This window comes from Seriola dumerili, unplaced genomic scaffold (genome assembly GCF_002260705.1).
Source record: "Seriola dumerili isolate Sdu_G_001 unplaced genomic scaffold, Sdu_1.0 BDQW01000025.1, whole genome shotgun sequence".
Lineage (NCBI taxonomy): Eukaryota > Metazoa > Chordata > Actinopteri > Carangiformes > Carangidae > Seriola > Seriola dumerili.
The window spans coordinates 10,161,589-10,174,125 of record NW_019174280.1 but is presented as its reverse complement, the minus strand read 5'-3'; the positions used below and the strand labels follow the sequence as shown (position 1 = coordinate 10,174,125).

Genomic DNA, 12,537 nt, shown 5'->3' with positions numbered 1-12,537 from the left:
GTTGTAACCAGTTTAGAAAAAGGATTTTTTTTTTCACCTTGTTAGTTTGAATAGCTTTTGAATTGTTAAGTAATTCATAAGGGAAAAAACATTAAAAAATTGCATAATTCTGTGTTGCAAAAACATGTTGTTCATTCTGTTTTATTTCCTGTTAATCTCAGATCCATTCTGATTTATCTTGCTGCAAAACCCTGTCTTATAAAACTAATTTTTAGTCAGATTTGAGAGTCAGGAATGAATTTTCAGTGCAGCTACTAACAATCTCTATTTCAATTTCATTTTAAGTTACTGGACCAGCAGGGAGGCATGTTTGTGCATGTGTGAATCTGCCTCTATCTTTTTTTCATGACAATTATCATGACAGAATATCAATGTGGTCTTGACATCTCTGACCACAGTATCAAAGAGGAAGCTGAGTCACAGATAGAGAAATTCACTTCCTGTTTGTTTTGTCACAGCAGTTTGCAGTCTTCAGTCATGACAGGTCAGCAAAGTCTGTTAAAAAATGGAGAAAATATTGACTTAAAAAACAGGAGACTGAATGAATCCGTGGGGCTGCATTAAAAGACTGTGTCTGTGTCTGTGCATGTGTTTGCTTTTGTTTGAGCAGCACATGTCTGTGAACCTGTTGGCATGGCCAAGTAGTAAGACAATCAAGTGTGTTCATTCGACATAAACTCAGACGCAACATCCTGCACAAGTTAAATTCAGAAGATTTCTGCAACAAGTGTGTATTTTCTTGTAACTTCTGCCTCAAGTTCTGAGGAAGGCTGTTGCAAAATAAACCATTGTATAATTTCAATTTCACTGCTCTGTCTCCTTTCCTTTTTACAGTATCGGTCAATAACATACTCATACTTGGAGCACCTTCTAGGAGCGCTACAGCTTGGCTTACAGTGCAGGGCACGTCAGCGAATCTCATTAGAGGCTGTGGAAGAGTTTAGTGGGGGCTTACACTACTGAGCGCACTCTTCAAGGTTGATTCGGGTCAGCAAAGGTCCCTTTCTGAGGTCAGGGTTAAAACTGATCAGAAATACTGTTGAAGTTAGTCTTTGCCTGGATACACTGCCAGGAGCTACATTACCCACCATGTGCTGTACATCTATTGTACTATAGCCTATATGGGTCAAAGGGCTGTGGGCCGGAGTGTGAATTTCATGCACACTAGCAGGAACAGGAAGGTTGGTAATTGTTTGCAGCTGATTCAGTAGTTGTGCTAAAGTGTAACATCACAATTTCAACACTTATTATGGGACAGCCAGCATGAACCAGTATGATTACAATTACTTCTGCAACCATGATGAACTACTTCTGCAGATTCTGATACTGGAACGGGCTTACTCGAGATAGATGAGAATTGTAGGTTTCCAGCTTAAAACACAAACACAACATGTTCATGTTTTACGGTTCCTGATAATAAAATACACAAGAATATTGTAGGATACAGTCATGCAAAGAAAATGATAGTTTAGTGGCAAATTGAATACTTCTTGCTGTTGCTGTTCATTAAGAGCAGCAGACCTGGGAATATAGTGTTAGTTATAGTGTTTAGTTTAGGATGGAAGACAGGAAGAGGGCAGGTATCTTGGTTCTCAGTCATACCGTGAATATTAGCATCCTTCAGCCTTTTCTTAAGGTGCTGTAGTTAGAAAATACAGATATCCGGTTGTGCTAATGCTAAAACTGTCTATGCTACCGCCAGACCAAACCACACACAGTGAACGAGGTCCAAGCTAACCAAACAGTTGATGCTAATGGTGCTAGCTGGCTACTTTCTTTACAAGTCAATAGCAACCTGTGAAGATGGTGAGGATATGTTTTTTTTTCCAGAAAGTGGCTATCCTCCTCTCTTAAAATAAAATTTGACAGTTCATGCATTTGAACTCAACATTAACGCCAAATGCTGAAATGCAATAATTTACTTCCTGTACACCAACTGACCTTATAACATTTAGGTTTAAAAATACAAGAGATTTTTCCGGGTCGTGGGTTTGCCAGGTTGTGATAACAGATGGGTTGAAATTGTGTGTATGTGTGTGGATTGTGTGTTCCCGAGAGAAATAAAACGGGAGGGTGCCGGGATATTTCCTTGAAATACAGGAGACTCCCTGGAAAAATGGGTATGACCCCAACCAGCTCATATTTTCTTCACTACACCCTCTGCTGTCATGTGGACTGAAAAAAACCCCAAATTAGCTCCCCAAATAACTACTAAATCAGACAGCATTAGCTTAAGTCAGCTAAGGTTAGCTAAGAGTAGATAGCCACAGTGTGTTTATGGTAACTGGCCATTAAAATAGTCATACCATAACAGCTGTCAGCAGCTTTGTGCGCCAACCCCAAGACAATAGAGGTTTAAAATTTGAAAATAATAATAGAAAAGATGTGTTTTGTTGTTTTTTCCAAACAAGTCAACTTTTAGTCAACTATTAGCCTCCACCAACACAAACAAACACCGATTATATTCCCTTTTATCAGTCACGAAAGACTTCTTTTACTCTCCAGTCCACAACAATAGAGAAATGAGGGAGTAGTACTTGGTAAGTGAAGTAAAGAGTGCATGTTGGGACAACATTGTATCAAATGAAAACTAATGAAAATCCAAAGAATAAAAATAGTAGAGGGTGTTAAGGGAGTGATGTGGGAAAAGGAAGGAGGAAGAACGTGGAGGCACGTTCGGCTAACGGGCTCACTGTAATCTCTTAATGAACTTTTACGTGTAGGAATGGTGGAAAAGGGGATGGAAAAGAAGATGAGCAAAAAAACGGGAAGAGCGGAATAGGATGGAGGGAGGGAATAAAGGATTAATAGTGAAAGATGCAGAGTGAAGGTGGGGAAAGAGATACTTTAGATGTGATCAGCAAGCAGGACGCCCATGTTGCCCTGTGTCCATGTCTGACTTTTTGAATGAAGCTCTTGGTTTCAGTTACTCTTTCCTGGACATAACCGCCTAAGTGTGAGCTGTATACACATTAATCCTCACAGACATAACACACGCATGGGGAGATGCACGTATGCACACACAAATTTGTTTCCATATGTGGCAATTGGTTTGACAGCCTGGCAAAGGGGTCTATCGGAAATCCCCTCGCCAATCCTCTGATGTCGTCAGACACTGGAAATCAATCCGGTGTCATCCACTTGACAAGTCAGAGGTCAGGTAAGTAGCTGCTTCATGGTAAGTATCCACGGCTGTAAGCCTGACATTGAGCCAGTTGGTGAATGGGGAAAGTGACGATTGAGACTGACCTGCTGTCTTTGTGTGAACCTGCGGAGCTGCACTGTCTGCAATCTGGAAATGTCGATACAGTTTTGTCTGTAACTCAGCTCTAATAACGTTTCAAGTCTGCATTGCTCTGAAGTGTATTGTCATTTTAAATTTTCCATAATCTGACGTTTGTTTATTGTTACACTTAGTGGCCACTGTTTAACCAAACGCAGACGGATAAGAAGCAATACCTAGAAGTGAAAACAGCTACCACACACTTCAAATGAATCCCTGTTATACTGAAACTTGTTACAGTAAACATGAACTGCATGCTTCGTGCCATATTGTGAAATGATGCAGTTCATTTATAGGAATGCATGTGATATCTGAGCCTTTGTCGCTCAGAAGATTGACGGATAAAGTGTTTTCACATACAGAACACAAATATCCAGATATCTTGAAACGATATGTGAAAGTGTGAAGGTTTTTTTTTTCTTTTCAAAAATAGCCCTTCAGTTTGGTTTTTGTGCAACTCAGTTATTCAACCAGATTGCTCAAATGTTTATAACACATTTGTTTGGCAGTTCTGGTTTTGTGTTACATTGCTTAAAAACCTGCTGTAGCTTGTGACACACATTACATTTTACTGTCTGCTTTCAATGTACTCATTAAGCACTCATTAATACCTTAAAATTGCAGAAGGGGTGCATTATCTACAGAGGTGTGTGTACATGCACAACTCTCTTCGTACATGCCTGTGTGCGTCTGAGTGTGTGTGTGTGTGTGTGTGTGTGTGTGTGTGTGTGTGTCTCCGCACATACAGGGTAATCTGTGGTAAGCTGGTTTATGGGCTCGTCTGCAGTGACGCAGATATACGCGCCAAGCTCTGTTCTTATAGATTCGCCATGACAACTAGCCTGCGAGGCTCTATGGCCTCTACCCTACTTACTGACAGACTGACAGCTTATTGAACATCTTACATATTAGGAAGGATATCCTTTTAAATAGACGATGAGATATACTATCCAGGTTATGCACTTGCACAAATTTACTGCAATTTTTCAAAGTAACCCAGATTGAAGAGTTGCTGCAAACAACAAATACCTGAGGGGGCCAAATGATGAATGGGTGAGAAACCACCTCTAGAGGGCGTTCAGAATGTGTGCACTCCCCAGTCTCACCCGTGAATGATGAGACCTCTGAGAAACTCTAGTTTAAGACTCAAATGATTTACATTTGTAACGTCTGTGATGCTGTTACTCAAAGTGAACTGCAATAGATTTACTGCTCAGTAGTCATGACTTTAACAAGGACATTGTGTAGCAATCATGTGATTGTCAGATAAGATAAAAGCCTTTTCTCCACTTCAAAATATTAGGAAATAAAGGGGCATCTTCTGTAGTGTTAAATAAGTTACACACCTTTCTGAGTGAGTGTATCCTCACTGCAGTGGTCAAACACAACTGATACTGGATCGGTCTTGTTTGGTACTTCTATTGATAAAAGACAATGCAGGAAGAATGGGGGGTGGCTGCTTCTCTGGAGTGATACGAGTGATGGCAGAAGTGTGCATTTCAGGAGAAGGAGTGCAAAAGAAGTCGAACCTAAGCGAGAAAGGGTTTTGGTCGAGGGTCAGCGTCCAGCCGGACTCTTTCTCTTCATGTGTAACGCCCATTCTCCAGATCCGCCTCAGTCTCCGGGACTGCAGCCACTCAAAGTAGCTCAAGCGTAGGAAGTGGCGGCAGCTATTAGTAAGTGGGGGTTGTCAATCAAACCGACCCGCCCCAGTGCTTGACAGACTGGAAGCACACTGTTCACAACTTCTCCAGCAGCTGTGGAGTGGGACCTCTGTGGCATCACGCAGTATCACCGAGCGACAATCGGCCAAAATGTAAAGGATAAGCAACCATACACCACTTTCTGAAAGTAGGTGTGGATTTGAGAAGTGCGACAGTCTTAAAACGACGCGTAAAGTTGTTGTTGCGCAGCAGGGACGCGCTACAATCTGTGCGTAAAGTGAGCCAAAGAGGACAGAAGTAAAAAAAAAAAAAAAAAATCTGCGGTGGATCAAACGTTTTCCCGGATGCGATGGATGCGTCAGTGAGCCTTTGGGACGGAATGAAAAACTGACGCTGTGAGGAACAATCGTTTCAACAGTTGGTGTCTTCTTCCTAGAGTTTGGCGGCAGAGCCGGAGCGGAGCGCGCAGCAGGGCAGCAGATGCCGGACAGTGACTAAGCCTTATGGCTGGAAAGCTCATGAATTGAATTTGTCTGGAGCGCAGACTTTATGTAAGAAGTAGGACAAGAATTAGGCTTCACCGCCCAACTAGTTCTTTCCGCCATGCGTAGAGATGCCGTGTCGTCCAGCATCTTGATGTTATGATAGAGTTTAGTTCCAGAGGGGCAGTTTTACAAAAAGTTGCAGCTAGCTGATGCCACTGCTCCAACAGGAGTTAGTGGAAAGTTTTGTCGTTTACTACCTCTGATCATCATGGACGAGAGTGTGGAGTGTGCTGCGGCCGACAGCTGCTCGGACGGGGAGAGCATCAATCTCAGCGTGCTCAACTGGGAGCAAGTGCAGAGGCTTGACACTATCCTCACCGGCTCCATCCCCATCCACGGCCGATGGAGCTTCCCGACTCTGGAGATGAAGCCACGAGATATCGTCAAGGTGGTCCGGAGCCGCATGGAGGAGAAGCGGATACATGTCCGGGAGGTGCGCCTGAACGGCTCCGCGGCCAGCTACGTCCTGCACGAGGACAGCGGTCTGGGATGGAAAGATCTTGACTTAATATTCTGCGCCGAGCTGAAAGGAGAGATGGAGTTTCAGATAGTGAAAGATATAGTTCTGGACTCTCTTCTAGACTTCCTGCCCGAGGGCGTGAATAAAGAAAAGCTCACACCAGTGACCTTAAAGGTAGTGTATGTCATTATAACTCATTTACAGAGTATTGGTCATATGATTTGCAAAGCAGAATTGACATTTCGCCTTTCAAACCTGCCAGGAAATATTGCACGTTGCTGTAGACCTCCTTTTCCCTCTCTGTCTTATTTCCATCTGCACTCACTGTAATTACAACGGCTGAAGTTCTTTGTATTTCCCAGTCAATGCACGTCTTTTTGCAAATGCTCTTAAATTTAATTTAACTAAATCTTAAAAAACCTAGATTGAGATTTGCCATGAATCCATCCAACCACCACAGAGATATAAGCCTTCAAATAGTAAAAAGGGTTGGTTTCCAATTCAAAGAGGATTCTGTCTAATCCAATTGGAGTGAGATCCACATCAATCAGTCGGCCCTCAGTTACCTGGATACCGAGGACTACCCAGGCTACTAATGGCTCACCAACAGATGTGATCAGCAAAACATAACTAACAGACCAAATGTAGATTTTTATCTGCTGCAAATAGCATTAATCTCTGGTGGTTGGAGCCTGCTCAAACAAAGGCTGGTTTGTAATATTTTTTTTATCCAGACAATCTCTATTTAAGACCCACAGTGCAATCTTTACTAAACCTAATAATGAAACCAAACGACTGTCTGATGATTTTCAGAGGAATAGGACTACTGCTGGAACTAAGGCTGTATTACAGGTGTGAGAGGAAGGAAAAGACAAGGAGGAGGAAGTGGACATCTGGGTGACTGGAAAACAAGTCTGACATATATTCTAAATATGACTTGATGCTGAAGAATCAAAAATATTTCTGGCCCAGTTTAGCCTGTAGCTCATATTCTGCTGCAGTGTCTTTTGAGTGTTCTGCAAATGACAGATAGAGTATAAAAAACAAAACTTGATCAATTTTCTGGATGTGTAATGGATAAAATGCTGTAAACATTTAATGGTTTTCATGATTTTAGGCCTGTGTGTTCTATGGTTTCAAGTATGAATATAAAGGGGGTAAATCTAGCTGTGAACTCCCTTTGTTCCAACAGTGTCTTCACTTTTGTGACTTCAGTTTTCACTCATGGATTCACTGACTTAAACTCTGCAAAAACATGAGATGCATTCGGTGATGACACCTAATTCTTCACTTGTGTGTTTTTTAGGAGGCCTATGTGCAAAAGATGGTGAAGGTGTGTAATGACTCTGACCGCTGGAGTCTCATCTCCCTCTCCAACAATCGTGGTAAAAATGTGGAGCTAAAGTTTGTGGACTCTCTTCGTCGGCAGTTTGAGTTCAGCGTGGACTCCTTCCAGATCCGGCTGGACTCACTTCTCCTCTTCTATGAGTGCTCAGAGCACCCAATGGCCGCCACTTTCCACCCCACCATCCTAGGGGAGAGCGTCTACGGCGACTTCCCCACCGCCCTCGACCACCTGCGCAAGCGCCTCATCTGTACGCGGAGTCCTGAGGAGATCCGAGGCGGGGGCTTGCTGAAGTACTGCCACCTCCTGGTGCGGGGTTTCCGTGCAGCTCGTGATGACGAGATGAAACAGCTGCAGCGCTACATGTGCTCCCGCTTCTTCATAGACTTTCCTGATGTGAGCGAGCAGAGGAGGAAGCTGGAGTCCTACCTGCAGAACCACTTTGTAGACCTAGAGGACAGGAAGTATGAGTATCTGGCCACGCTGTACGGCGTGGTGCAGGAGAGCACGGTGTGCCTGATGGGCCACGAGAGGCGTCAGACGCTCAGCCTCATCTCGTCGCTGGCGCTGCGGGTCCTGGCAGAGCAGAACGCCATTCCCAACGCTGCCAACGTCACCTGCTTCTACCAGCCGGCTCCTTATGTCTCAGATGGCAACTTCAGCAACTATTACATAGCGCAGGTTCAGCCTGTCTACCCCTGTCCTCCTTCGCCTCCTCAGCAGTACCTTACTCCTCCGCAACATCCCATGTATGCCACCTGGTTGCCCTGTAACTAAACCTTGTGTACATTCATGCACTTTTGTGTAACTGGTGGAACACATGCCCACTTATAAGGGATGAAAGATCTATTTATCTCTGCCTATCTGATGGGAAAAAAATCAAAATCAGACAAAGAGCGCAGATAAAAGATGAGAATGAAGGAAGGAAGGGAAATGAGGACAAAGAACCTGGATCATGGCAGTGGGCCAGAGAAAGGCTTTTCCCCAGTGTAGGGTGCCACAGCATGGAGGAGCTGAGCACACAGGGAGAGATGCCAATGAAAGAGGCTGACCCATCAGTTTTATGGTTCTTTCATCAGGGCTAAGATCGATTGGGTAGAGCAAACCACAAGTTGAGCTCAGCCTCGGAGTCTTTAACAGCCTGGATGTGATGACATTTTCCCCCTGTGTTGAGTTAGGGCTCACAGGAACTCAAATTTCAAACGGTGAACATGTACACTATAATATCCACATCCGCTTCACATGATAAACCAAAACAGACACTCGCATACAGCACGGTCACGGAGAGGAACAGAAGACACATGATGCAATGAAGATATTGATTCATGGTCAAACAGCAGCAGCCCTCCAACCTTTTACATGTGCTGTGTTGTGTGTGTGCATGCATGCGTGTGTGTGTGTGTGTGTGTGTGTGTGTGTGTGCGTGCATGTGTGTGCGCGTGTCACAGACAATGCAAAAAGAGGAACTGGATACTGTTTACAAATCCAAAGATCTACTTTGATACTCAAGTTTATCCGAACTCTGAAAAAAAAAAAAAAAGAAACAAAACAATGCATGCTTTATTTCTGTACAGGAATAATTTTCTTTAAGTGCCTAGATAAAGCCTAAAGGGAAGAGATATTTTTGTGATTCTTTATCGTAGAGAACTGTTGAGTTGTCTCATTGACATTTTCAAGGTGATAATGAATGTACAGAGGATCAGAGAGTTTACCAATGCTGAGTAAGGTCTTTTACACCGAGGGAGCTGTAGGACCAATATTTGACAGTGTTTAGTTAAAGACTCTGCTCTTATCTGCAGTCCTGCTGGACGAATGCACATCCTGATTACCAAAGAGGAAGTAACAACGTAATCTCATCATCTGTAGAAAGAGAAAAGCTTTTCCCAAAGCGCATTTCAAAATGCGATTTCACCACATGTAATTCTTTTGAAGTATATCAAAATGCATACATGCTGAAATGTTCTACTGGTCTTTGGTAGACATGAGTTAAAATGCATATTAATTAACCAATTTATGCTACTCAAGCTTACTTAAAGATGCCCTGTGGAGTTTTCTTGTAAACAAAAAAAAACTAAAGTTAAGTTATATTCAGTTTTTGAACATTTTAAACCATGCATTATTTACATCCGTGTTTGTGCTCTTCTTCTTTACTGCCGTTTTAGTGGGATACAACACACCCTGCCCGTATGGTTGCATGTGCACCCATATATGCAGGCACCATACAAACAAAACAAGGACCCACTCATGAAAACACTGCTTCATAGCGCTACTAGTGGTCATAAACTCTACAGGGTATCTTTAAGTTTCAAATTTATTTTATACAAAGTAAATCAGATATGAAATGTGTTTGGAATTTTGAAAATTACACTGGAAAGTTTTAATACAATTAAAATATTTATACCTTCCTTCTTTCAAATATATAAAATGTCCCCCACCCCCCCGAAGACATTTTGACAGTGTGTGTACTAAAAGAAAAATGTTCTCTCCATGTGCAAAAAAAAAAAAAAAACAGACACCAGAAGGTTCAGGATATGCATCCCATGTATTGGTGTCTGCAAATATCTGCAGACCTCACACTGACACAACAAGCTGTGTGTTTGTCAGAGGGGTGGAGGTTGGATTGTGCACGCAGGGATGTTGCAGCAATTTACAAGCACAAGTGTGCAACTGATAGAGTCAGAGACCCGGCAGTATGCATGAAGCCAGAAAAGCTTCAGAGATGATGTAAGCTCAATGAACATTGGCCAATGTACAGTATTTCATCCTCACTTTTATAAAAAAAAAAAAAAAAAGAAAAAAAAAAAAGTAAAAGTTGGAGATGTCAGGAAATTTGACTGCATTTATCAAAAAAAATAGAGTACACGATAAAGACAATCACATGAATATTTGAATGGCAATAAGGCAAATTGGCTCAGCTATGATGATTTTGTGATGATCATGAAAATAACAGGTGTAAATTTTCAGCTTTACAAGTGCAAGAGACTCAGTATATTCTCTCAAACATGTCAGAGCTATTTTTCTATCAATCTCTATTTTTGTACAGTCTGTGTTTGGCTGGTGTAGCAGGCAGATTCAAAGCTGTGTCTTTGAGTCAGAGTTTTTTTTTTTTTTTTTTGTGGTGTATGCAAATTTGTGTGTTGTTTTGGCCGATGTGCAGCAGTGCAGTTGGACGCAGTGGCTACAATGATTTAACATGGGTTCATTGGATGTGTGTGATGAGCTGTTACATATGGATTTGTGTTGCTCCAAAGAGATTTTTTCACTGTTCCACATGTGTGTTTAACTGCCGTCCTGTATGGACATAAAAGTAATGATCTGATAATTGTGTTCAAGTTTACTGACTTGATAATTAAAAACAAAAAAAGACAATCTGATAAGAGTTTTTCAGTTCACTTTTGTCATCACTTGTCTCACACTCACTACCAACCACAAAAACAACCTACATGATGTTTCTCAGACGCTTTACCTTACTGAGTTACTACAGTTTAGCTGAGGTGAAAGAGCTTTGGCATTTAGACTTTGGTGCCAACTCTTTAACAGACAGAGGAAAAGTCTTCATCAGGTCAACGTCCTGAGGTGCCCACATGATCCCAGCTGGCACTGTCGTTGCTGCCAGCAAGTGACAGCTGAACGTGACGGATTTCCCCTCCAAGAGACGTCACCGACGAGCGTCAACAACCGTCAGCGACCGTCAGCGACCGTCATCGTGCCGTTTGCCAGACCTCATTAGGTGTGTGCTTGCAACAGCAGGTAGATCATGAATACACACAGACCTTACTACCAGCAGAGCCTTAGTCTCCAGGGACACATGGTAACTGACTGAGTAGACTGGCTCCAGGTCTGCATCACTCTAATGCCCGTAGGCCTCAGCCTCCAGATGTCACTTTCCCTGCTGACACTGAGAATAAATATTTTACTTCGTCTCTCTCTCTCTCTCATGATCTCTTTCATCTTTTTTTCTTTCTTCTGTCTGTCTCTTTGTCACCCTACCATTTTCTCTCCTCTTTATCTTTGCCTTCAACCTTATTTCTCTGACCAAAACACTGCTTTTAGTAAGCTTTTGATCTGTGCAGCTCTATTGTTACTTGTATCTGGTTAGTCTGTTTACTGACTGTCACTGTGAGTACACAGATCAAGGCCCTCTATATTTTTTGTCCTCATTTATTTCCCCTTCATCTCTGCCTGTATTGGCTTCTTGATGAATTTAAGCAGAGAGAGAGATGAGCTATGGAGTGGAAAACAGGGCCAATGTTATCCCTTGTTAAGAGGGAGAGAGTGGACACTAAATATAGGCCCCCCCCTCTCAGCCAGTGTAAGGACATTAACCCATCTGCAGAAAGCTGATTAGCCTCCCTCCATAAGCATGTGCTCAGTGCTCTGGTGTGGTTACTGTGGAGAGATTTACCAGCTATTGTACTGTAACATATACCTCCCCCATCTCCCTTTTTAGGTCACTCTCGCTGGAAAGGACAAAAAAAAAATTCAGTTCACTTCCTTATCAGGGGCTTAAAGGGAACTGAGAACAAGGGATTGAGGCGTTTAGTGTGTTGCACAACAAGGAAAAGAGCTAACCCAATAACACAGGCCGCTTAGGAAGTGTGTTACTATGGTGCTTTAAGTAGTGTAGCGTCTGAACAGGTGGGCTGAGCCCAGGAAGTGTGTTACTGCAGTTCTTGGGGTGACTTGCAAATTGAAAAACCGCTGGACACCTTCACCATCTATTGGGGTTACAATTTCTTGTCCAATATGGCTCAAAAAACAAGCTTATTAATGTCGATATACAGTATGTCCATTTTGTTTTTCTTCTCTATTTGCTAACTGATAGTGTTCAGTCTCAATTCACCCTATATTCAGCTAAAGAGTGATGCAGTAGAAATTTAAAAACTTAGTTCGACATATTTGCTTTCTTGCAGAGAGTTAGATGAGAAGATTGATGTCACTCTCGTGTGTGCGCGCTAATTATGAAGTTGCAGCTAGCAGCCCATTAGCTTAGCTTTGCACAAAGACTGGAAACAGAAAGAAACTGCGAGCCTGGCACTATCTGCTCACTTATTAACACGTCATATCTAGTTTTTTGTTTGTGAGCTTAAGATGTAATGGTTGGCAAATTTTGTTACATTTGGACACAGCCAGGCCAGCCGTTTCCCCTCGTCTCCAGTCTGGTCTACGCTAACTGCTTGCCAACTGCCACATATTTACCATTCAGATTTGAGAGCAGTATCAATCTTCTCATGTAACTT

The 12,537-nt window shown here is 42.5% G+C and overlaps 1 protein-coding gene across 1 annotated transcript; it reads left to right on the top strand.

Annotated features, from left to right (window-relative positions):
* Positions 1-5,013: 5,013 nt before the first annotated feature.
* On the top strand, positions 5,014-9,737 carry LOC111216343 (protein FAM46A-like). The gene is made up of 2 exons (XM_022737846.1): positions 5,014-6,126; positions 7,259-9,737. The coding sequence occupies exons 1-2, from the start codon at positions 5,701-5,703 to the stop codon at positions 8,072-8,074; spliced, it is 1,242 nt and encodes a 413-aa protein (XP_022593567.1). The 5' UTR covers positions 5,014-5,700; the 3' UTR covers positions 8,075-9,737.
* The last annotated feature ends 2,800 nt before the right edge of the window (positions 9,738-12,537 follow it).